Source organism: Molossus molossus, unplaced genomic scaffold (assembly GCF_014108415.1).
Source record: "Molossus molossus isolate mMolMol1 unplaced genomic scaffold, mMolMol1.p scaffold_m16_p_10, whole genome shotgun sequence".
Taxonomy (NCBI): domain Eukaryota; kingdom Metazoa; phylum Chordata; class Mammalia; order Chiroptera; family Molossidae; genus Molossus; species Molossus molossus.
In genome coordinates, this window is record NW_023425345.1 from 91,705,079 (window position 1) to 91,731,711 (window position 26,633).

The 26,633-nt window shown below is 47.9% G+C and overlaps 1 protein-coding gene across 1 annotated transcript in view; it reads left to right on the plus strand.

The window, feature by feature from the left end:
- Window positions 1-26,633, plus strand: part of CRACR2A (calcium release activated channel regulator 2A) — a 104,919-nt gene that overhangs the window by 44,677 nt on the left and 33,609 nt on the right. The window contains exons 2-5 of the mRNA XM_036251790.1: window positions 9,325-9,562; window positions 17,806-17,917; window positions 18,967-19,150; window positions 23,250-23,396. Coding sequence (XP_036107683.1) covers window positions 9,359-9,562; window positions 17,806-17,917; window positions 18,967-19,150; window positions 23,250-23,396 — 647 coding nt within the window. The 5' untranslated portion in view covers window positions 9,325-9,358. The remainder of the gene's footprint in view (window positions 1-9,324; window positions 9,563-17,805; window positions 17,918-18,966; window positions 19,151-23,249; window positions 23,397-26,633) is intronic.

Consider the following 26,633-nt stretch of genomic DNA (forward strand, 5'->3'; position numbering starts at 1 on the left):
AATTTTCAGCCATTTCCTGCTTGCCAGAGATGGATGTGAAAGGAGGAATCAAGCTCCTGAGACGGAGAGCAGTAGGTGGGGCTAGATTTGCAAGTCCTGGAGGATCTAAGAAGCTTCTGGCCTGAACCTACTCTAATTTTTTTAAAATACATTTATTGACATGCATAAATTACACATATTTAAAGTATATGATTTGAGCCCAGCTGGTGCGGCTCAGCAGTTGAGTGTCGGCCCAGGCACCAAGAGGTCACGGATTCGATTCCCGGTCAGGGCACATGCCCAAGTCGTGGGTCCAATCCCCAGTGGGGGGCGTGCAGGAGGCGGCCAATCACTGTTCTCTCGCATCGATGTTTCTATCTCTCTCTCCCTCTCCCTTCCTCTCTCTCTAAAATCAAAAAAGAAAAAAAAAATTAAGTATATGATTTGATAAGTTTAGATATATATATTTGTATATATATGTAGGTACATATCTCCATGAAACTATTACCACAATTAAGAGTCCGAATATACCCACACCCCTCAAAGTTTCCTCTTAGTCATTTGCAATCCCTCCTTTGCACCCTTCTATTATATAAATTAAATCATACAGCATGTACTCTTTTTTGTCTGGCTTCTTTCACTCAGCAATTATGTTGCTGCTTGGCTCAGTCAGTGGGGCCCTCCCTTCATGCGCGTTCCATCGTGGGCATACCACATGGTTCCCCGGGCTGCAGGTGAGCATTCCTGTCGTTTGGCTGCTATCGCTAAAGCGTCTATACACGTTCACGTGCAAGTCTTTGTATGGACATAGGCTTTGATTCTCGTGGGTCAATATTTAGAAATGAGGTGGCTGGATCCTTGGGTAGAAGTTTGACTTTTTAATGGAACTGCCAACTGTTTTCCAAAGGGATTGTATGTTCTGCTTTTCCACCAGCGATGTAAGAGAGTGCCATTCAATTGTGCCACATCCTAGCAAGACTTGGTATGGTCAGTCTTTTTCACTTTAGCTATTCCAATAAGTATGTGGTGGTATTTCATTGTGGGTTAAATTGTATTTCCCTTATGCTAATGATGTTGAATATTTCCATGTAGTTATTTGTTATCCATATGTCTTATTTGATCAAGTGCCTGTTCAAATGTTCTGCCCATTTAAAAAATTGAGTTACTTTCTTATTAGTTTTGAGAGTTTTTTAAAAAATATAATCTGGATCAAAATACTCTATCAAATACACGTTTTGCAGATATTTTCCCCCCAGTCTGTGGCTTAAATGGTATCTTTCAAAGAGCAGAAATTATAAATTTTGATAAAGTCCAAATTATCAGGGTCACAAAGATGGTTTCTTCTTGAGGTTTTTTTATTTTTATTTTTATTTATTTATTTATTTATTTATTTTTTTGTTACAGATGTTTCTCCTTTTTTACCCCATTGGCACCTCCCTCCCCATCCCCCCCGGCCCATCCCCGGCTTTGTTGTCCATGTTCATTGGTCCATGCATACATGCATATAAGTTCTGTGGTTTATCTCTTCCCACCCTCCCACCCCTCTTCTGAGGGATGTCAGTCTGTGCCCTACTTCCATGTTTCTGGGTCTACCGTATTCCTCAGACTGTTATGTTCATTATATTCCACAAATAAGTGAGATCATGTGATATTTGTCTTTTTCTGCTTGACTTATTTCACTTAGGATAATACTTTCCAGGTCCCTCCACGTCATCTCAAAGGATAAGAGATCTTTCTTTCTTACAGCTGCATAGTACTCCATTGTGTATATGTACCACTGCTTTTTTAGCCATTCATCTACTGATGGACACTTGGGCTATTTCCAGATCTTAGCTATTGTAAATAGTGCTGCTATGAACATGGGGGTACATATATTCTTCCTGATTGGTGTTTCTTCTTCTTGAGGTCTTATATGTTTTGATTTTACATTTAGGTCTGTGATTCGTTTTGAGTTAATTTTTGTATGTGGCATAATGTATGAATTGAAAATCTGCAAATAGATATCCAATTACCCTAGTACCATTTGATAAAAAGATTATCCTTTCTCTGTTAAATTGATTTTGCATCTTTTTTAAAAATCAATGATATATACAGATCGATTTTTGGATTCTATGTTCTATATTCTGCTTCATGTATCTGTTTTTCTGTCTTTATGCCGACCCCACAGTGTCTTTATTACAATAGACTTGTCTTGAAATCAAGTCATGTTAGTCTTCTAATTTTGTTCTTCTTTTCCAAAACTGCTTTGGCTATTCTAAGTCCTTTGTATTTCCACACAAATTTTAAATTGGCTTGTCAATTTCTAAAAAAAAACCTGCTGGGATTTTGATTGGGATTGAGATGAATCTATACATGAATTTAGAGAGAAATGACATTTTAGTGTTGAGTCTTCCAATTCATAAACAAGCACATATCTCCATTGATTTCTGTCTTTAATTTCTCTTATCAGTATTTTATAGTGTACAGGCATCACACATTTTTTGTCAGATATATCCCAAAATATTTCATATTTTTTTATGCTATTATAACAGGTATTTTTATTTCAAATTCCTGTTGCTGGTATACTTTCCTTCTCAATTCAGCCATTATAGGATGAAAGCAATGATTTTTTGTAATTAAAAAAAAAATGCATTTTGTGATTCATTTCTCCACCTTGGAATTTCGGACTTCACTTTATTTGTGTGGCTTTTTCAAACAGTGGTTTTCCTTATGAAATCATGTAAATAGGAACCATCTGGAAAGGTTACTGTCTACAACTGACTTTTATATAGAGAACTTGTATCCTTTAACCTTGTCAAAGTCACAGATTTGTCCAAGTAGCTTTTTGTGGACTTTATCAGATTTTCTACATAAAAACAATAATGCTGTCTAGGAATAAAGACAATTTATTTCTTCCTTTCCAATCTAGATCTTTTTTTCTTACCTCATCAAATTGGCTAGAATCTCCAACACAGAGTTGACTAGAAAGAAGAGAAAGAAGTGGTGAGGGCAGACATTCCTAGCTCTTCCTTGATCACAGGGAAAAACATTTGGTCTTTGATGATGAAGTATGGTGTCAGCTGTCAGTTTTTTGATAGATGCCCTTTTTCAGGTTGGACAGAACTCCTTTACATTCCCGGTTTTTTTTTAGAGTTTTCACCTGCAGTGGTTTTGGGGTGTTGTCAAATGCCTTTTCTGCATCTATTGAGATGATCATAAGGTTCGTCATTTTTAAGTTGTTAATATGGTGAATTATGTTATTGATTTTCAAATGTTAAACCATTCCTGCATTCTGGGATAAAACCCCATTTGGTCGGGAAGTATTTTTTGTTTTATATATATGGTGTTTGTTTCAACTTTTTAAAAATTTCTAAAGAATGTTTACATCTATGTTCATGAGGGATGTCGGCCTGTATTTTTCTTTTCTTGTAATGTCTTTGTCCAGTTTTGGTTTTAGGTAATCTTGGCCTCATAGAATATGTTAGGGACTATTTCATCTTCTTTAATTTTCTGGAAGAGTTTGCATAGAATTGGTATTAGTTTTTCTCTTACTATTTGGTAGAATTCATCAATGTAGCCATCTGAGCCTGTAGGCTTTTTGTAGAAAGATTTTTAACTGTCGAGTTAATTTTTAAAATATAGTTTATTCATGTTATTTATTTCTTTTTTGATTATTTAATGTTTTTCAAGGATTTTTTCCCATTTCATATAAATTGTCGAGTTTATTGGTGTAAAGTTGTTCATAATATTATTAGCCTTTTATTGTCTGTAGAATTTGTGATGGTTTCACCTTTTAAATTCCTGATGTTATAATTTGTGTTTTCTCTCTTTACTGATCTTCTTAAATAACCAGTTTTTAGTTGTTTCTTGTTTTTCTTTATTGTTTTCTCTTTCATTGATTTCTGCTATGATCTTTATTCTTTTTCTTCATATTTTGGGTTTAATTTGCTCTTTTATTCCTAGTTTCTTACTGCCTTAGTGATAGCCTACAAAATTTGATATAATGTGCTTTCATCTTCATTTAGTTCAAAAGGCTTTTTACTTTTTCTTTCTATTTATTCTTTGACTCATGGTTTATTCACAAGTGAGGTTCATAGTTATACATAGTCGAGGATTTTTTAGAGATCTTTCTGTTATTGTTCTAATGTAATTCCCCTGGGATCAGAGTACATACTTAGTATGAATTGAATCCTTTTAAATTTACTGAAACTTGTTTTATGGAGCAGAATATGGAATGTCTTCCATGTGCACTTGAAAAGAAAGTGTATTCAGCTTTTGTTGAGTGGAATGGAGTGTTCTATAGATGTCAATTAGATCAAGATAATTGAGAGTGTTGTCAAATCTGTATCTTTAATTTCTATCTACTTATTTTATTAATTATTGATAGAGGGGTATTGGAATCTTTGAATATGACTGTGGGTTTGTCTCTTTCTCTTTGCAGTTCTATCAATCAGTTTTTGCTTCGTTATTTTAAAACCCAGTTATTAGGTACATAAGTGTTTAGGACTGTTATGTCATTGACTTCTCTATCATTATGAAATGACTTTATCTTCATTAATATTCTTCATTCTAGAATCCACTTTGCCTGATGTTAATATGAAGCTTTCTCTTGACTAGTGTTAACATGGTATATTCTTTCCAACCTTTAACTTCTACTTGTGTCATATTTGTATTTCCTGTAGACAGCATATAGTTGGGTTTTCTCAACTTAGGGAGTTTCCCCTTTCTGTCACAGGGCCTAAAATCTCTTTAGGCAATAATGGGGCTTATTTTGTTTGTTTCTCATCTCTCAAGAACAGGGCTTGGCTTAGGATGAGGTGAGTGCGGCCCTTACTGTGCAAAATTTTAGAAGGTAATACACAGTTTTGAAAGTAGATTCCTCTTTAAATTCTACACCCCCTTCAAATGTTTTACCTTACTCTTAAGAAGACACTCAGAGTTATGCAGTTGCAGGCCAGCACCTGAGAGTAAATGCCTCTTTTAATTTTGCATTTTAGGGGCCTCACCAGTTCACCCTAGTGACAGTCTCAGCCCTGTCCTTCATTGCCTGATGTCCAATGTCTTGAAAACCATTAAAAAATATATATATTGTCTGGAGTTTTGATTATTTCAACTGGGAGGTACATACAGTCCCTCTTACTCCACCTTTTCTGGAAACAGAAGTCTGGATTTACTCTCCAGGAGATTTTTTTTTTATTAATTTATTTTTGTTACAGATGTTTCTCCTTTTCCCCCCCACTGATTCCCCCCTCTCCCTCCCTCCCTGCCCTGTCCCCAGCTTTGTTGTCCATGTCCTTTGTTTATGCACACATGCATATAAGTTCTGTGGTTTATCTCTCTCCCACCACTCCCTCTTCTGGGGATTGTCAGTCTGTACCCTACTTCCACATCTCTGGGACTACCCCATTCTTCAGACTGTTATGTTCATTATATTCCACAAATAAGTGAGATCATATGATACTTGTCTTTCTCTGTTTGGCTTGTTTTGCTTAGGATAATACTTTCCAGGTCCCTCCATGTCGTCTCAAAGGATAAGAGATCTTTCTTTCTTACAGCTGCGTAGTACTCCATCGTGTATATGTACCACTGCTTTTTTATCCATTCGTCTACTGATGGACACTTGGGCTGTTTCCAGATCTTAGCTATTGTAAATAATGCTGCTATGAACACGGGGGTACATATATTCTTCCTTATTGGTGTTTCAGGCTTCTTAGGGTATATTCCCAGAAGTGGGATCACTGGGTCAAATGGAAGTTCAATTTTTAATTTTTTGAGGTAACACCATATTGTTTTCCATAGTGGCGGCACCAGTCTGCATTCCCATCAGCAGTGCACTAGAGTCCCCTTTTCTCCACACCATCGCCAACACTTGTTTGATGATTTGTTGATGGTGGCCATTCTGACAGGTGTGAGGTGATACCTCATTGTTGTTTTAATTTGCATCTCTCTGATGATTAGTGATGATGAGCATTTCTTCATATGTCTCTTAGCCATTTGTATGTCCTGTTTGGAGAGGTGTCTATTTAGTTCCTCTGCCCATTTTCTAATAGGGTTCTTTGTCTTCCTTTTGTGGAGTTGTATGAGCACTCTATATATATTGGAAATTAACCCCTTATCTGATATACCATTGGCAATTATGCTCTCCCATACAGTGGGTAGCCTTTCTGTTTTGATGATTGTATCTTTCGCTGTGCAGAAGCTTTTGAGTTTGATGTAGTCCCATGTGTCATTTTCTCCTTTGTTTCTATTGCCTTAGGTGATGTATCAGTGAAAATTCTGCTGCGTATGATGTCTGAAATTTTGTTGCCTACATTTTCTTCTAGGATTTTTATGGATTCATGAGTCACATTTAAGTCTTTTATCCATTTTGAGTTTATTCTTGTATAGGATGTAAGTTGATGGTCTAGTTTCATTTTTCTGCATGTAGTTGTTCAATTTTCCCAACACCATTTATTAAAGAGGCTGTCTTTACTCCACTGTATGCTCTTGCCACCTTTGTCAAATAATAATTGAGCATATTGCTTTGGGTCCATTTCTGGGTTCTCTGTTCTGTTCCACTGGTCTATATGCCTGTTCTCGTGCCAGTGCCAGGCTGTTTTGATTACAGTGGCTTTGTAGTATAACCTGAAATCTGGTAATGTGATCCCTCCACGAGATTTTTTAAAAGATTCTGTATATAGAGCTGCTTGACTGAAATACAAATGTTTTCAGGCAAAGACTTTAGCAAGATTGTTCTTCTGCAAACAATCATTGAGCACCTACTCTATGCCATATTCATAGCTAGGAGCTGGGGTTAAACTCAAGTAAGATAAGGTACCTATCTGGCTTCTTTAAAAATATCAGCTCGGCTCTTCCATACCATGCATCGCCTGTGACATGGGCCAGGGAAGGCCGAAAGCCAGAGAGAGTCAGACCCAGAGCGGAGAGATCATCTCCACTCATTCCCATGCCCAGAATGGTTCAGGGTCTCACTTAAGTCACATGGCTTGTCTGCAGTAGATGATTGCTATATAGTCTATTTGGAAGGATATGGAGGAGGGACCCAACCCAAAATGCTTTCCTTCACTGCCAGTCACCATGACTAAAATCTCACCATTAGAGATCTGTTCTTTAAGGTCAGGGATCATGGTTTATTCATGCTTGTATTTCTCAGTATCAGTTTAGAGCCTGCTACATGGTTGGTAATCAATAGATATGAATGAATGAACCTATGAATGAACAAATGAATGAGAGATACATGTTAAAATGATGCACATGCCTCTGGGAGGTGACTTAGGTGGTTACCAGTTGGGGATGAGTGGACTGAAGAGCAGGCCCACGGCTGGGACCCACGAGAGGAGGGCAATGTGGTGCAGTAAGTACATGAGGTCTTTAACTGGACTAGACCTTGATCCAAGTTACTTAACCTCTCCCAAACTCAGTGTCCTCATCTGTTTGTCAGCAATCCTAATCTTAGTTACCTATGGAAGGATGTCAGGTTTCAGTAGAATGCAGCAGGTTGGGGGCTTGGCAAGACAAAACCCTACAGGAATGCCAGGCGTTATCAGTCTTGTGTCCTGGGAACAGCAGGTGGAATGAGGCCTTGCAGACAGCAGGAAGGCCACAGCTGTTCTCCTCGTGCTGTGTATTTACAGAAGCTCAGATATTCTGTAAATATCATTATCCAAAAGCCCTCCCTAAGCTCCGCCTTGCATATAGATGTCCCAGGCCGTGCGCATAAACCAAGTGGACACAGCCCTGCTCTCTGGGGACTGACATCCCAGGCAGTTCCCTCTGGGAAAGAGAATAAAAATGTTAGAGCTGCCCATTCACACCACATACGGGAAGAAGGAAAGACCACTTCCCGGTGAGAGGCCGGTCAGAGGAGTCAGCATGGGAGTTCCTTGTTGAACCCGAGCAGGATGAGAAGGTGAGCCTGCTGTGCCTTGTCCAGCCTCTGTTCCCTGGAGTCCACCCCTGAGGCCGGAGGCGGTCTTCCAGATGCAGGCCCGCAGCTCTTGGCAGATCTCGTGTGGGGAAGGTGTTGACGGAAATAATAGATGACTTTGGAGTCATGGCGCAGCTGAGCCAGAGGCCCCGGCTCTCACAGTCAGAGAAACCCACCTGCGGACACAGTGATTTTCTGCTTTTATTCTGATGACGGACACAGGAGACACACTTTCGGATTTCATTTTCTCCAGTTTCCTATAAAATGCATTACAGTGAATAGCTATATTTTAAAATTCAAATATTGGTCATAAATTAGGAATTTGGACCTAATCTATTTCCCAAAAGTTCAGATGGAAAAATCGAAGGATATTGATATTTTATGTGATCACATTAACCCACTCTTTCATCAATAACATTTTGTTACATTGAAATGTCAGACTCCCAGACTGTTACAGCAAGAAGGGCCCTTGAAGACAAACAGAACCAATCTGCTCATTGTACAGATGAGGACTGTCTGGCCAGGTCCCTTGCTCAAGGTCTCTTAAGTAGCAGCGGAGTCCAGACTAGAAGCTGGGTTTGGTGCCTTCTTCCATGACATCACACTGCAGGGCACCTTCTGAAAACACTCCTTGAGGGACTCTAAGAACCTGAGCGAGGTGTGTGGTTTGTGATTCTGTGTTGGCTGAAGACAGCCTCGGGTGTCACCAAACCAGGCCTGGGAAGCCCAGTACAACAGGAAGCTCCCTGAGGACAGGGTGCACTTTCTCATCCATCCATCGCGCCCCCCACGGGTCTGTGGCAGAGTCTAGGAGCTCAGCAAGAATTTGTGGATTGTGATTGATAAAGAAGAGAGTGCATCTGAGTGAGCAGAGCCCTCTACCCTTGACAATAAAGGGGAGTCAGGACAGTGCAGGATTAACATCAAATACAAGTTAGATGACCTTCCATTTAAATCACAAATTTGTACAAACTGCTGTGGGGCCTTGGTCAAGTCACTCAACCTCTCTGAGCCTCAGTAAGCTAGAGATGATAATATCCGTTTTAGAGAGATGAGAGAAATAAATGATGAAATGCAGAGAAAGACCATTGCCTGGTACTGCCTACAAATAAACACTCAATCAAGGGTCCATCGGGATCTGTTTCGTTGTTTGTTTATATTGGGAGAAATTATCTTTAGGCTTCCTCTACCCACTTCCTTTCAACCTGAAAGTGTCTATTTTCTCCCCGCCCCTCTTCTCTTTTCTCTCTGATGGGCTGGCTGATCTGTCAGTGATCATGGCACACTTGCCCTTGTCCTGAGCTCCTGCTAATTAAGAGGTGGTCGCTCAGAGATGCAGGGCACCCTGGGGAGCGGTTCTGTGCGCTCTCGTCCCCTGTCATCCTTTCTCAGCCTCCCTTTTCCCCACCACACCCAACTCTCTCATCTTCCATTCTCAGGTCTGGAAAGACTTGAAGAAATTGACAAATCTGGATGGCTACCCCTGACCAGAGAGTGGTCTCTAGAGCCCAGAGACCGAAGGGGAGCGAGGGCCGCCGGGGTCCCCTGGACAGCCTGGAGTGTAAGGAGACCCAGGAGCCGGAGCTGGCAGAGGCGGCCATGCGGACGAAGGCACAGGAATTCTTCCAGACCTGCGACGCAGAGGGCAAGGGCTTCATCGCCAGGAGGGATATGCAGGTAAGAGGGGCCCAGCTGGGCCTGTCCACCTGGCATGCCAACAGCCTACCTGTCTCAGGTTACGACTTGCCCCATTGGAGACGACCTCTTAACAGAAAAGATGCCATCAACTCTGCCCTGGAAGGAGGCACCCGTCCAAGCTCTCCTGGTCTCCTTATTTTTCTGGGTTTTACTTGTTGTCATACTTAGGGGTAATTCTCCTTCTCTGACTCAGTCACTCCCCAGGGGTGGGGAGAGGGTGACAGCAACATGATGGACATAAGTAAGAGATGGTGAAGAACCTTCTGAAACAAAGGTGGAAAGGCATCGACTTGTTGCTTCACGGCAAAGCTCTGAGCTCTGCCCAAGTCCGTCCTGCGAGGTGCCACGTGTGCACTGTGGGAGCTCATCTTGTCTGTCCGTCACCCTGAACCCAACCACATTCAGTCCTCAATGGAAGCATTTCCAGAGGACACATTCAGATCCTTAGTGCATGCCATTGCCCAGTGCAAGGCTCAGCAAACTGTCAGCCAAGGGCCAGAGAATAAATATTTTAGGTTTTGTGGGCTATGTGGTCTCTGTCCTGACTACTCAACTCTGCGCTATAGCACGAGCAGCCATAAGCCATAGGAATGAGAGTGGCTTTGTTCCAATAAAACTTTATTTATGGACACTGAAATTTGAATTTTATATCATTTTCATGCATCACCAAATATTACTGATTTTTGATATTTTTTTCTACCATTTACAAATGTAAAAGGCATTCTTAGCTCACTGGTCATACAGAAGCAGGATAGGTCCAATTTATAGCCCAGGGTGTGGTTTGTCCACCTGGGTCTCCTTTCCACCATTAGTGTCAAAAGGTTCTTCTTGGTGTCTCACTTAAGTCTCTTATGCTGCAGTCATGATTTCACCCTGGTGTGAGTACACACAATTCAGGCTCCCTCAGAGCTCTATGGAAGCATCTCTTTTCCACATCTTGTCACCACTTGCTCTGTCAAGAGCACTTTTGGAGGGAAACCTAGCTAGGCTATTAGGAGAAAAACCTACGATGGCCACATTTTCTTTTTTTAAGTCTAGGTTTTCAGAACTCACTAAAGTTGGACAATGAAATGTAGACCTCGTTAGTTCAGTCCCGTCGTGGTTCACCTGTGTGAGTCTCTAGGCGTGGAGGCAACAGGAGCGGGGTCTCTCTCGCTCCGGTGGGGGGTGTTCTCAGGCTTCTCCCAGCACCCTTCCACCATCCAGGATTTGCACAAACTGAGGGAAAAGACCTGGGAAGCAGAGTTAGCTAAGCCCACAAGTGAGCTCAGACTTGTGAGCTCACTTGATTTCAACAATTGACACCCCCCCCCAATACATTTCTGTCCTTGAAACTCATTCCCAAAGTCTCACTTCTCATGGAAGGCCAGAGTTCATGTATTTTGGGGAAACCAGTGACAAACTCCATCTGTGAACTTCATTCCCAGGCCTGTGGAGGGGTGCTCAGTGGTCCTAGTTTCGGGGCGTCCTTAGCTTGGGCTTACCCCCTCCAGGAACAAAGGAAAGGGAATGCACGTTTGTTGCGGGTCATCCCGGCCGCAGGCGTGGAGCAGCTCCCTGTGCGAGTCCCAGCTCCCCTGTGAGAAGTCCACTCTCGAAGGGAGGGAGGGGCATCCAAGCTGCCAAGTGTAAATTGTTGAAGAATCATTAGTGCTTGACCTGGAGTGAAGTCAGAAACATCAAGTCCAGAGATACCAACTCAGCTGCATCCCTCCGTCCTCGCTCCTGCCCCAGGCAGGAGGAGCGGGTGTGGGCGCCCAGCTGGCAGAGGCTTGTGCGTCCATGACACATTTCCACCAGCCCCTTAGTTGTGTGAACTTTCTGTGTAACTGTGGACAATGAGCCCTGGAAATTTTTCATTTTTTCAGACTAAGAAAGTGCTATCGAAGAGAACGATAGGTGTCATTTTAGCACCGTCCCTCTGGGGCTTTTGCTGGTCGTGTCTGGAGAAAGACAGGCTGGGAGGAGAAGCAGCGCACAGTCACCCTCCCATTGCTGACCCTGGGCTGACCCTGTGTGACGTCCCCGGGCCCCGGGGTCCTCCTGGGCAGCACCTGCAGCGACCTGCCTGCTGCCTGTCACCACCACAAGCAGATCCTTTGCAGGGTGGTCAGCGCCCCTTTGCTTGGTGGCCACTCCGGGGACCTGGCCCCCCCTTCTCATGGTCAGCCCCCAGCACAGCCTCCGGGAACTGGAGGGAGAAGAGTTCCGGGTGTTCACATACAGTCAGCCTCTAGGAAAGGCCCGCTAAAGCAGAGAATGTGTCTCAAGGAAGGACAGGCTGTGGGCTCCTGGGATGGAGAGCCGAGGGGCTGGAGGGGGCGGGAGAGGCAGAGCTGGAACAAAACCAGGGAGAACTGGCTGTCCTCTCGGAAAATGAAAGGGAGACTTAAGCTCCTCCCCCAGTGCTCTTGTTCCTCTTTTTCCCCGATTTGCAAAACTCTGCGTGTGAGGGTGAGATGAGCTTCACAGCCACCTGAGAGGGGCGGGAGGCAGTCCGCCTGTCCTGATGGAGCGGGGGTCCTGGAGGGCCGGTGGGCTGCACTGAGGGCGGGGTGCCGGCTGCCCTCTGCCTGGGCTCCTCGCGCAGACATCCCGCTGCGGGGCAGGCGGGGACCCTGACTGTGAGCAGGGTCTGGGCCGCGGTTTGAGAGTCCTCAGCTCCGCCCTAGCCCCTCAGACTTCACTGCCCCTCCACGAGGACCCTCTCCGGGTTCCAAGGGATCACTCCAGGCAGAATTGGGGCACAGATTGCTTCTCAGGGTGGGGTCTGAGCCGTCCCTTGGGAAGCAGTGGGTCCTTGAGGGCGGAGGGCCCTGAGTGAGCCAGTCCCGCCTCAGGGGACAGAGGGACATGAAAGGGCCAGGCTGGAAGGGCTGGGGAGGGACTCCTGCCTCTGGGGGAGGGGACGGAGCACAGCATGGCGGGGAGCTCTCTCGGAAGAAACCTGGAGCCTCCGAAACCCGGTTTCCCTGACACTGAAGAGCAGTGACAGGACTGTCTACCTCCCTGCGCTGCCGAGAACTCCGGCTCAGCCAGACTGTCAGTCACCGGAACCGGCAGGCCAGCGAGACCCGGCTCAGCAGCCGTCTTGCGGGCGGAGTCATGCTGGCGCCCTGGGCGCCCGTCTTAGGTGCCGTCCACAGCAGCTCGCACCTCCTCCTGACGAAGACGCAGGTGCCTGCGGAGCCTAAGATGTGTGCATCTAACCCTTTCCAAAAAAGTTAGCTGGCTGCTGATTTAGGTTCACAGGAGGACTTTTAAAGATTGGGGGGGGGGGGGGGCTAATTGACCCTGAGTTTTAATCTTGAATCTGCAACTTATTAGCAACGAGAGTTTGCGTGTCTTGGACCCTCTGGCCGTGGCTCCTCCCCTGCGGGTCGTTGCAGTGCCCCCAGGTTAGACGAGGAACAGGGGCAGATGCTGGTGGAGCGCTTAGCCCTGACCCGGGATGGACAGCCCTCCACACACGCACTTGTGTGGTTTTGGTGCTGGGTAGGTGAGGGACTTGTACCTCGTGTTGTAACCCAGACCCTAGTGGCCTCCACACTGTGATTTTTAAAAATTGCGGTGAAAGGTGCATAACATAAAACTGACCATTTTCACCATGTACCGTGGTTTTCGACGTGTTCCCTTTGTGGTGCAGCCACCATCACATCCATCTCCAGAACGCTTTCCATCTTGCAACATAAAGTCTGCGCGCATTCAGCACTAACTCGCCCCTCCCCCTGTTCCTTGCAACCCCCATTCTACTTTATGTCTGTGAATTTTACTACCCCAGGTACCTCATATGAGTGGAATTACACAGTATTCGCCCTTCTGTAACTGGCTTAGTTCACTTAGCAAATGTCTTCAAGACTCATCCACATTGTAGCATGTGTCAGAATTTCCTTCCTTTTAAGGCCAAACAATATTCCATTGTACATATACCTCCTTTAGTTTCTCCATTCATCAGTCAGTGACCCTTGGGTTGCTTCTCGTCTTTGAGTATGAATAATGGCGCTGTGAACATGGGTGTATAAATATTCTTCAGGTCCCTGCTCTCAGTTACTTTGGGTATATACCAGAAGGGGACTTCCTGGGTCATGTGGTAATTCTAGTTTAATGTTTTAAGGAACTGCCATGCTGTTTCCCACAGTGGCTGCACCAGCCTGCTGTGACTCTAACTGCAAGTCGTCTGACCTTCGGAGATAAACACAGGGCTTTTCTGGGGAAGAGGGCACCCCCCCCCCTTTGTATCTAACTGGAGCTGTTCTACGTGTGCCCATTCTGTGAGTGAGGGCAGTTTTGCCCCTTATAGAACATTTGGCAGTATCTGCAGACGTTCTATAAATATTTTTTTATTGATTTTTTTTTTAGAGAGAAAGGAAGGGAAAGAGAGGGAAACATTGATGTGAGAGAGAAACATTGATTGGCTGCCTCCTGCACGCCCCCTACTGGGGATCAAGGCCACAACCTGGACATGTGCCCTGACCTGGATCTCAATCCATGGGACGATGCTCAATCCACTGAGCCACATTGGCCAGGCTGCAGATGTTTTTGATTGAAACAACTGGAAAGGTAGGTGGTACTGGCATCTACCAGGTAACCTCCGGAATGTTGCTAAATATCCTATAGTGCACAGGACAGCTCCTCCTCCACTCTCCCTCCTCCAACAGAGAATTCTCCATCCCAAAATGTCAGTAGTGCAGAGAAACCCTGGTCTACACCAAGAAATGAGCCGGAACCAAGCTCATCAAATCGCAAAGCAGAAAATGGTAGATGCTGCCTTCTGGACCTCACATTCTCACCCTGGAGACATTGGGTTCTGGAAGCTCAGCTCTACCCCCGGGAAGAGAGTGGCTGGGACAGAGGTCTGAACAGGATGCTGTGGAAGCCCCCAAAGGAGGAAGATATTCGTTCTGGCCATAAAGATGGGGCTCTTCTGGTTTTCTGTTTGAGTGTTTCCTTAGACATGTTTAAAGTGGTGCGAACATTTGCTTTAAGCTACACGAGACATGTGGCTGGCTGGTGACCAGGAGGTAGAGCGGTCTGGCTACAGTACAGTAGAAGGGCAGCATTTTCCCACAGCTTTGGGAGCCTGGGCCTCAGCGGTGCTGCTGCAGGACTGCACCCCAGTCCAGATTCCCATTTATAAGAATCTACAATAGTGCTGGTCAGGAGTCCAGACCAATATTCTGCAAATAGGAGTTCAGGATCCCCGTGATCACTCTTGGTCACTCATTTACGTATTCAACCAATATCTAAATACTCCACGTTGGTCCGCACTGGGCTAGATCCTGGCGACACCATAGTGAGGAAAAACAAATGGGCTTCTTATTCTCAGAACTTCCAGTCTTCTGAAGGAGCAGACATTCGCCAACGAATCACATCTACAGTATGTAAAATACAAACCGAGATGAGACTTGTGAATGAGAGAAATGGGTTTGAGGAGCCTGTGTGTCCTGGCCCCACCCCGGGGCCACAGAGCTTACTGAGGGGGCGAGGCCCGAGCTGAGAGTGAAGCAGGGATTCAGAGTTAACTGCAGGTGGTGGAGGGAGGCCAGTGTTTGCAGGAGTCGAGGAATTCTGAAGGGCTGGTGTGGGCTGGGGCTATGGGGATAGGGCGAGCTGGCCTCCTCCATGTCTCTCCTCTCCCCTGCCTGCCCTTCCCTGTAGTGGAAATTAAACAGGGTCTCTGCAAGGTCAATACTGGTTGTGGGCGGGAGGTGGGCACGTGTGGTGTGGTAAGCGGACAGGGAGTTGGAGAATGATGACACCAGAGACCGTTGGACTGCAGCGGGAGCCTGTCTTCCCCCAGCACTGGTCTCCACTGTGACTTTAAGCAAATCTCAGAGCCACGCAGATTATTTGCACAGTGGAATGAATAATCTTGTCCAGAGATAGCACACTGGGTACCCAGGGGACAAGACCAGAATAAACTTGTTTTACATGGCTGTGCAGGCCCTGAGAGGAAAGATAAATAAGAGATTATTACAGTTATTAAGACTAAAAGATTTTTCATGTAGGGCCAGTAAAAGGGGTTATAGACTCTGGCGTGGTGTGGCCTGCAGAGAAGGCTGAAGAAGCACTCAGTTCGACTTTGCAGCATGTGAAGGGTAGGAGTTACTTGGAGGATATAGTATCAGTCTCCCCATCTTCACTGACAACAGAAAGAGGAAACTAGGTTTGAGACTGGAATTAGACAATGGAAAGGATTCGTGGTGGGAGGTGTCGTTAGATTCAGGAATAGCGCCTAAGGTGGAGAATGACAAGTGAGATTCAGGAATAGCGCCTAAGGTGGGGAATGATATAGCTTTCCCTCGTTCATTCACCCTAACAAGAGAAAAGGTATTATGTGGGGGTGGTTTGGGTGAAAGCCAAGTTGAGGATCCCACCGGCCTCTGCAATTTCCTTCCAGCCCATTTCTAGCTCCAGCACAGTGTGAGACGTCACATTTCACACCAGGTCCAGCAGTCCTAGGCTGAAAGTGGGGAGGGAGGAGAGATATTTCCAAAGAAATGACTGGAATCGACCTGAGGCAGGAGCTTGAAAACCCACCTCCAGTGTGATGCCTTTTGTTTCAGTGGAGCTAATAAACATCCTACTTGCAGAACTGACTTCTAACTCCCCATTCTCTTCCTGTGGCTTCTGAGACAGCTGGTTTCTGGATTGCTGGCAAGCCGGAGACACCGCTGTATGCTAAGCCAGTGCACTTCTAGAATTTTTGCACATAATCTCACTCCCTTTCCTTAGAATAAAAACTCATTCATGTTTAACTTCATTCTTCTAAATAGCTTTCACATCATCTTGTCTTCCCACTCCGTTAATGCATCCTGGTCTCCCTTGGTGCACATACCTGCCAAATTAAACTGTATGGCTTATCAGCTAGCAGACTGCTATAGGATCATGCCAAGTATTTATTCTTACATGTTACGTTGTGGGCTTTCACACCTGCCGGCTCTTCCGGATAAGTATATACTTCCTTCCTGCAGCCCTGTGTTCATTGTCTCCAGCTGCCTGTCACTTTCACACCCGCAGGCAATTCAATACCGTTGTCCTCTGGGTAACTGGGAGGGAGAGGGAGGGTCCGCTGGGATAGATAATGAACTCCTTGGGGAGTCCTCATTTGGAGACTTAGATTATTTGCTTCCACTATGCAAATTGGCCTTGGCTTGGGGCCAGCGCAGACCAGGCAGAGGCGAGAGGACAGGACCAGCCGCTCAGCCACCTTGCTTGTCATCCCTTTGGCAGGCCCCGCCCTTCCATGCTGGTGTGGTCCTGGACCTCTGCACTCGCTGTCTTGTCCAGGTTCCCTCGGGGACGGATGCAGTTAACATCCTCTCGGGAGGTAGTTGAGAGCCAGCAGGGAGCAAGAATGGGGCACACCCTGTTGTGAAGGGTGCAGGTCACTCAGAGGGAAGAAAGGGGCTCATCCAGTCCCCACTCACAGCTGAAGGACCAACACGTGTGTCCGGAGAGCTTGCAGATACGGCGCTGGGGCCCTGGGACATGAGTGGCCTTCATCAGGCAAGGCTCTGAGTGTGCTCCGTGCCTGTGTCTCGGCAGGGGAGTAGTGTGGCAGAGGGAAGGGGGTTTGGGCAGAGGGGGGAAAAACGGGCACAAAACCTGCTTCTGCCACTCACTCACTGAGTGGCCTTGGTGGGTCAGGCTCTCTCTCTCTGCCAGGCACTGTGCCATAGTCTTCACATTGGTTATTTCATTTATCTGGACAGCACCATGCCGGGTGGGTGTTACCCTCCAACAGGATTCCGTCCCGTACAGGTTCAGGTCCAGTCAGTCCATTACGGGGTGACAAACACCAGCTCTGGAGTTAGACCTGCATTTGACTCCTGACAGTGTCCTTTCCTGGCTAGGTAACGTAGGGACAGGTCACTTCACTTCACACTTCATCTATAAAATGGACATGATAATGCCCGCCTCCAAGGATTGTCATGAGAATTCAATGCAAATACATATAAATATAAAAGGTATATAAATATCTTGATGAATATATACATGTTTAAATAGTTATTTATAACTCAGCAAGCTGCCTAGTACATTGGTAGGCACCCAATAAATTGTCGACATTCAAAGGAGGAGGAGGATGGCAAAGTGGTCTTCAGAAGCTTGCTTCTGGCGTTTGTGGGCCGGGCCACATCTCGACATTTTTTGGCAGGAGGTTCCGGGCGGCCCTCCGTGGTCATCGGAGTGTTAACCAGTGCGGTCTGGGTTGTTTTCAGAGGCTCCATAAGGAGTTGCCACTCAGCCTGGAGGACCTGGAGGATGTGTTTGATGCCCTGGATGCTGATGGCAATGGTTTCCTGACACCAGAGGAGTTCACCACTGGGTTTAGTAAGTACTGATGGGCGCCGGGGCCCCATTGTGTGGGTCTGCCTAACTCTGCCCACCGCGCTTCCCTGCCCCCCAGACCTGAGGGTCCTGGCAGCACCGGAGGTTTCTTCCTTCCACGGGCCCCCCTTGGCTGCTCACACCTCTGTTCTCTCAGTGCCACCACACGGCCACTGCCGGGGTCCCTGCCACCCCGGAATGGCCGGAGGGATACAGGGAAGGCCTGGCATCAAAGGGGGGGCTGGGAGGAAAGTCCCAGCCTCTCCTTCATGCTCTGATACTGGAGGACAACCAAGTGGGGTGACTGCATGGCTCCCTCCGACCCGAGTCTGGCAGAGTCTCCCAGTTGAGGGGTGCCAGCTACCAGGGGACTTTCTAGACCAGTCATTCTCAACGCAACCAAGAGGAAGGAGATCAGAGATCCATAAAGAAGATGAAAACAACAACAACCCAGTGATGCCATCAAAGGAGACCAGTTCGATATTGATTAGAGTAGATACTGATCAGATAAATCAGCAGGCAAATTTCACCGCACACCTGGCTCACACAAGGGGCTGTAGTTTACTGTGAAGTGTCTGAGGCCGTTCCTGGCCGTCAGGAGCTTGGAAGCGACTTAGGAGGACAGAGGGCTGTGTTGCGGGCCGCACGCATGTGGAGGAAGGGCGCCCTCGGCGGGACGCTGACGTGTGAATGTGAAGTGCTGGCGGTTAGGGGCGGCCCGATGCTCACACAGAGATGGGCAGTCAGGTTGCTGGGGTACGAAGGACAGAAAGGTCTTGTTCAGAGAAATCAGTGAAGAGATGAGTCTAAGCCAGACTAAAGGATTGAGAACCACCAAGGTGCCCGTCATGCATTCTGCCTTTCTGGGGTTCTAGCATCTCTGGTAGCATAGGAAAGACACAAAAGTAGAACATGGTATCCTGGGGTCTTGGCTAGGGGGTTTCCCTTTTCCTTCTCTCGGATGAACCTCAAATGACTCCTGGCAGCTGAGAAAGCGAAGGTCTTCCTGGTGAGTATTGCCTGATTCAGACCCTTCTGCCATGCACCCCCAGGCCAATTCTTCTTCAACCAGAGCAAGCCAAGTCAGAAAGACGCCACTGAACAGGTGGCCCCGCTCCAGGAAGAGAAGGTGTATCAGTCCAGAGCAGAAGAGGATCTGGGTGACCTGGACGAAGATGAGGAAGCCCAGTTCCAGATGCTGATGGACCGACTTGGAGCCCAACATGTTTTGGAAGAGTAAGTGATGACAGCGATTTGGGGGTTGGAGCCCAGCCTAGAGCAAGCTCTTTATCTGCTCCTTTCAACCATTAATGTGAGCTGAGCCCTGAGTGCCAGGCCCCAGGCTCCGTGGCGCCAGCTACAGGGCTTGGTCCACACAGCCTGCCCTTTGCAATGGCCTTTCTGCGTGTCAGGGTCTAGGGGCTCTGTCTCTGCTTTACCCACTTTTGTCCCGGGACTCATCCTACCTCCCTGCTCTCCCACTCTCTTCCTTTCCTCCTGTTCGTTATCAGCACAGTCGGTGGCTCAGTGAGGTGCTCACACGGTGGAGGGCTGTGCCAGGGGTTTGCCTTCACCGGCAGCTCGCCGGCAGTGCCGCCTCTTCGGAGGGTCTCAGGGGCGGCAGTGCCCCCAGCCACCCCGCCGAGGCGAGCTCCCGGCAAAGGCACCGTACGTGGATCCCTGAGCCAAACCAAATCCGTCAGGAAGCCGAAGCGGGAAATTAACCAGTTTTCACCAGCCACCGCTTGGATAATCAGTAGCTCAGCTAAAAATGTTAGATGGTTGGAACTTTCAAACAAAACGTAATACCCCCGTTTTTCTTGTTTTTCTTTTTGCAAAGAGTGTTTTGGAATAAAGAAGCCTGTGAATCTGAGCTCTAACATTTAAAATGGAATGAAATGGTCCTGGCCGGTTTGGCTCTGCGGTTAGAGCATCAGCCCACACACTGAAGGGTCTCAGGTTTAATGCCTGGTCAAGAGCACGTACCTGGGTCGCGAATTTGATCCCTGGCCCTGGTCAGGTTGTGTGGGAGGCAACTAATCAATGTGTCTCTCTCACATCGATGTTTCTCTCTCTCTCCCTCTCTTCCTTCCACTCTATCTAAAAATAGATGGAACAATATCCTTGGGTGAGTATAAATAAATAAATAAATAAATAAATGGATTGGAATGACATAAAATAAAATAAAGTGATGATATAGATACGAAATCCAGACAATGGCCTGAAAAACATGGACTATGTTCTGGGGCCTATTTCTGTTGTCTTTGCCTTTTCATTTTTGGACCTCCAGGTCTCGGGTTGGGTGTGTGTTTCCCGAGGGGTGGGAATGGCCTGATGATCGGAGCCGATGTGTCCTGCACTTGGGAAGAGGAGCCTCTGTCGTGGAAGATGACAAAGAGGCGGCCAGCAGAGGAGCCTGCAACAACATGCAGGCCAAAGGAAGTATCTGTGGCTCTGAATATTTTAGCAAATGACAGGCTATGCAAATGCTCTGATAGACTGTGTCAGAGTTAGAAAGGCTGGGAGAGCCTGTGCCAGGCGAGGAAGGGACAGGTGGAGGCCTAGGAGAGAGCCCTGCGGGAGGCTCCGGCCAGCACGTGAGCCCACACGGTGGCGGCAGCAGCTCCGCTCAGGCCCAGGGGGGCTGGCGCAGGCGCAGGCGCAGACCCGCGGAGCTGGAGTGGGGCAGGCGGGGGTGCTGGGGACGCAGGCACGTGGGAAGCTCATTAGTCAGACACCTGACTCAGCTTCTCTAGGGACAAGAGGCCAGAGCACAGTGACTACTGTCAGTGAAGCGTCCTCCTGCAGGAGGGGGAAGGAGAGGGCGGTGTGGGGGAGCCAGGGGACTGCAATGAAGGGGAGGTGCCTCTCTACCCCCATCACTTCCAGAACAGCCACCTTCCTGGCAGGGCTCTCAGATCAGAGTTCAGCAGATGTTATACTGGGGACTTAGGTCAAAGGCAGAACTGAGTCACATGAGATATCCTGCAGGAGAGAAGGCTCTGGGGAAGGTTTCAAGAGTGGTCTACCAACACTGATAACGCAGAAGATGGTGACCAGCAGTGTCCATCCTCACTGAAGCTGAACAAGGAGGAAGTGGGCACAAGTTGCAGCATGAGCGTCATGGCCCTGAGACTCCAGATGAGGAAGCAGAGGAGGCTGTAGGACTGCATGCCCCAAGATGGTTTGTGTTGTCCTGGAAGCAGGGAGACGGACATATCGACCTCCCAGTGTCCCTTCTAGCTTCGTACTCCTGTATCTTTTCAGGACGAGTGCCCTGGGTGTAGGCTGGGTATCTGGACTCCCAATTTGATTTGATGGTCTCATTCGCTGAGTGGTTTTGCTCTTTATGGGCCTGGCTTATTATTATTATTGTTGTTATTATTTTATATTTTTAAAATATTTTTTCTTTATTGATTTTAGACAGAGAGAAGGGTGAGGGAGGGAGAGATAGAAACATCGATGAGAGAGAACATGGATTGGCCGCCTCCTGCATGCCCCCCACTGGGGATTTGGCCCACAACCTGGCCATGTGCCCTGACCGGGAATCGAACCAGCGACCTCTTGGTGCATGGGTTGACGCTCTACCAGTGAGCCTCACCAGCCGGGCTTATTATTATTTTTTTTAATCAAGGGTTGAAAGATTTGTCTCTTCTCCAGAAATCTGAGGGAGGTGATGTGGCCCTGACTAAGTGGTTCAAAGAGCTTTGGAAGAGGGTCAGGTGGTCTGCCAATCTCACCGGAGGCTCCATTAGCAACTTGGCAGATGGGAAAAGACAGACCTAGGCTAGCAAGATGGAGCTTGGATTGTAGACTGCATTTACTTCACGGGGAGCAACCTGTCACAGTGACAGGAGGCTGTGTGGCATCTCCCTGGGACCTTTAGGCTCTGAAACTTCGTGCCTTCGCCATTGTGCCTATGTAACGACATGGCAGCCATGCACGCTCTACGTAGGGAAGTGGAACCCGTTATGGGACGCACGGAGGCTCCTTACCTCTCCTTCATTCATTTCCCAGATTCCTTCATGTCCTCCAGTTCAATGCTAGGTTTTCAATAGATAATAAACACTTGTTAGGTGGGTGGGTGGGTGGGTGGAAGGATAGAGGGCCCGGCGGGTGCATGCATAGGTGGTCTAGAGGAGCTGGTGGATGTTTGGTGAGATGGGGCGAGGGAAGGAAGGAAAGGAGGGAGGGAGGGACGGCTGGGGAGATGATGAGATAGCTAACCAGGAGCAGGTCTACTTCTCAGTGGGCCTCTTCTCATAGTCTTATCTGTGTTCTAGGCACGCTGCTAACATGGCATGATCAAATATCACTTCTGAGGAGTTTCTCAAACATGGTGTTTGCGATACAAGCACAAAGGATTCTATTGGTTATCCTGGGGGTTTATGGTCATAGCTACCCTCATATCATAGTGGTTTGAGAGTTTAATGGGGTGCAAATCAGATTGTTCTCTGGCTTCGTGGGATCATTGGCTGGAGATTACTGAGTTTCTCCAGCGAGAGGAGCAGGGTCCATGTGTACGCCACCTCCCTATTCCTCCCTGTTGGTCAGCGTGACCCCAGGTGTCTCTGCTGTGGTGCACACACGTACGAGCCCAGTGTGCCTGCTTTGGGGGGTGAGGGGGCTTCTGGCCCCGTCCCTCCTGCCTTTGTCTTCCCACACGTGTGCACACATCTTTCAGACTTGCCACTTCCCTTCCGTTCACCTGCCAGTCACTCCTGGTGCCACCAGGCCCCAGTGGGGTGCTGCCTGTTCTCTTCCATTCCCTGCGGTGACAACTGCTTTCTGCCATCCATCAGAGGGCACGTCATTCCCCCTCAGCTGTGAGGACCTTCCTTCCCAGGGCGACAAGCTCTCTCCTGTAGTTCCACGGTCTCTGTCCTCACATGCACCAGGCTCCTGCTGTCCTCTCTTCTCCCAGCGTCCGAGATGTGCCCAGCACGGGGCTGTGCGTGCTCGGCCCCGCCAGCCCGTCGAGGAAGATGGGGGAGTGGGAGCAGCCAGGCGAGGCAGCTCAGGAGGCCCACATGGGAGGCGGACAGCCCCATCAGCCTCCCGGCGGTCATTCACCAGCTGAGTGGCCGGAGACGGCTCACTTCACCTCTCCTGCCTCACCTGCTTCCTCATCTGGAAAAGGGTGATGGCAGCTCCTGCCCCGAGGTTACTGTGGATCACGTGAGCCTACAGGCTCACAGCAAGCGCGGACACATGTGAGCCCCTGTCCCCACTGTAACGCCAACGATATTTCTGGCTGTCTGGTTCACATCGGGGGACTTCTGTGTCCAGGCCTCGTTCCCACACTCCTACACTAATGCCCCTTTTCCTCGTGCAGTGAGAGTGATGTCAAGCAACTGTGGCTGCAGCTGAAGAAGGATGAGCCGCACTTACTGTCCAACTTCGAGGACTTCCTGGCCAGAATCTTCTCCCAGCTGCAAGAAGCCCACGAGGAGAAGAACGAGCTGGAGTATGCCCTGAAAAAGTGGGTACCCTGCGCTGCTCTCTGCGCATCGGGTGAAAAACGGGCACGAAGGGCACTTTCTCTTACATTCTGTAACGCCGGAGTGGGGGCCGGCCCTATGGCTGCCGTGTGTGTGTGAGTGTGTGTGTGTGAGTGTGTGTGTGAGTGTGAGTGTGTGTGTGTGTGAGTGTGTTTGTGTGCGTGAGTGTGTTTGTGTGTGTGAGTGTGTGTGTGTGTGTGTACATCTTTATGTTTAAGCCCTTACATGTATTAGGTCTTTACCATATGCAGGGCACTATTCTAAACACTTTGTATATACTAGCTCATTTGGATTCTTTTATTTTTTAATTAATTAATTAATTTTGGTTGTTGTTAATCCTTACCCGAGGATATTTTTCCATTAATTTTTATAGAGCGTGGAAGGGGATGGGGGAGAGAGAGAGAGAGAGAGAGAGAGAGAGAGAGAGAGAGAGAAACATTAATGTGAGAGAGACATATTGATTGGTTGCCTCCCGCACAACCCTGACCGGGGCGGAGATTGAACCTGCAACCTGGGTACATGCTCTTGACCAGGAATCAAACCCGTGACCCTTCCATGTGTGGGACGGTGCTCTAACCACTGAGAATACCTGCAAGGCTAATTAATTTATTTTTTAATCCTCACCCAAGGCTGTTTTTTTTGTTATTATTATTATTATTGATTTTAGAGAGAAAGGAAGGAAGAGAACAAGAGAGAAACATCTGTATGAGAGGGAAACATTAATTGGCTGCTGCCCTTACATACCCTGACCAGGGATCAAACCCGCAACCTTTTGGTGCGTGGGGTGATGCTCTAACCACTGAGCAACTCGATCAGGGCTCATTTGGATTTATTTTTATCCAAATCACAGATGTGGAAATCAAGGGGCCGAAAGATTAAGTAACAAACCCCCAAATACACAGCTCATAGTGTCAGGGCTGGGATTCAGAGGGAGACAGCCTGGTACCCAAGACCAGGTGGAAAATCACCTGCCTACCTCTAGACAGAAAGGCTCCAGCATACCTGACCCACCTCCCCCACTCTGGACTGGCCCTCGGTCTGCTTCCTGATCACGCTCTGCCAGCAAGGTCTCATCTCTCCTGCTGGGCTCTCCAGATGACTAGCGAAATCTAGGATCTCTCCTTTGCCCGGAGGAGGCAGGGCCAGGCCAGGTGAACAACAGCTCCTGAAGAGGCTGCTTAGGAGTCACATGGGAGTCAGCCAGGCACCTGTGGACCACAGATGCGGGACCAGCCTGGGATGGCCATTCACCTGGGGGGAGGGGATGAGTGTGCCAGCGGGGCGCTGTGCCTGTCCAGAGCCATCGAACATACATTACAGCAATGAGCTCACATGTTGTGGAACATGGTGTAAAGAAGGATAATACATGATCCAAAATGTGCAGCCAAAATGCATGGCTGGGTTTGGGCAGAGCTCGGCAGCATGCCAAGGTGGCCTCCACCATGCCTCAGCCATGGACTCTTGTCCCCACCTGGAGATCGGTTCATATGCCATAGGAAACCTCACAAGTTCCAACACAGACCACACCCCTCCATGCAGATACTTCCCCACAGAGCTTCCTGGTGTCCAGCACCGCCTCCCGGGCAGTGTTTCAGAGTCTGAGTAGACATGGCCTTAGTGAAAGCATGCAAGAGATGGCAATGTGTCTGCTGGGTAGGTCGGCTGTCACGCATTACCCTGAGCTCCTTTGCATCTGTGACTCCCCTGTGTTAACTCTAAAGATAACTTGTTGAGCCCAGCCGGTGTGGCTCAGTGGTTGAGCATCGACCCTTGCACCAAGATGTCGCCAGTTCGATTCCCGGTCAGGACACATGCCCAGGTTGTGGGCCTGATCCCCAGTGGGGGGCATGCAGGAGGCGGCCAATCGATGTTCTCTCTCATCGATATTTCCATCTCTCTCTCACACTCTCCCCTTTCATTTCTCTCTCTCTAAAAATCAATAGTACACACAGGTCTGGGAAACAGGACCTTTAGGACCCTGAGTTATGAGAAAGTTGTGGCCAAGTAATGCTAGAGGGAATATGGTTCGGCTCGAGCAATGTTATGAGCCTTCTGGGGAGAGGCCTCCAAGGCTCAGAGAAAGGAGGGGTTGAGGGTACATTTCCATGGAGTCTTTAGCTGATTAATCCATGAGCCAGACAGGTCCGGGTTTGAATGGTGGCTCTGCCGCTTATTAGCTGTGTGACTTAGGCCAAGTTACTTAACCTCTCTGAGTCTCAGCTTCCTTACCAATAAAATTGGGATGATGATAGCATCCATCACAGAGTTCTGAGGATTAAATGTGATAATACATGTAAGCATTTGGAACAGTGCAGGTACATATGTATTCAATGAACATTAAAATAATGATACTTAATTGTTTTAAATATTTGTCAGTCTTAGAGGATTTGCCAGGTGGAGGTGAAGAGTTTAAGCCTTGATATAACCAGAGGTGGGATGTAAGGATCCTTTACCTTTCATGCGGCCTGGTATAGAACCTTGCTACTCAAAGTGTGGCCCATGGACCAGCAGCATTGGCATCACCTGGAAATTTCTTAGGGATGCAGAATCTCAGGCCTTGCCCCAGTCCTACTGAATCTGCATTTCAGCAAGATGTCCAGGCGCTTTGTGTGTGGATTTGAGGAGCGGGAGGCTAGAGATCAGAAGCTCTGGGTTTGAGTGTGGCTCTCCAACGAGCTGGCTCTGTGAACATGCTCACGTCTCTGAGCCTGTCTGAACCTGGTTTTTCTATCTGTAAAATGAGGGGGCTGGATTTGTGTCTGACCCTTACCACACCCCCACTCCCCCCGGACCACAGCATTGATCATACCAGGAGCCACAGCCACAAGTCGGGTGGCACCCCCAGAGAGGAGGCGACTCTTGTCCTGTGGGAGGTGAGGTAAGCGCAGTCTGAATGGGCCAGCCGTGGCCTGGAGTCTCGTCTGCAGGACGCTGCTGTGCTGGCCCACACTCCTGCAGAGAGAGACCGGTGCTCCTGACCTGCGACAGAGCCTCTCAGCCCTTACATCCATCTCAAAGTGGCCTCGATTAGTGCTTTTGCCCTGATTTAGTGATTGCTTAAGACGTTTTGAGATGAAAGTCAATGTCAGCCTTGGATGCATGTGCAAAACTAGCTCGGCCAAAGGTCCAGCCCTCTGAGCCCATTGTCTGTCGATATCCCTACCAGCGACAGCAGCCTGGGGTCAGCTGGCAGCTCTGGTGGGACTGGGGACCCACTG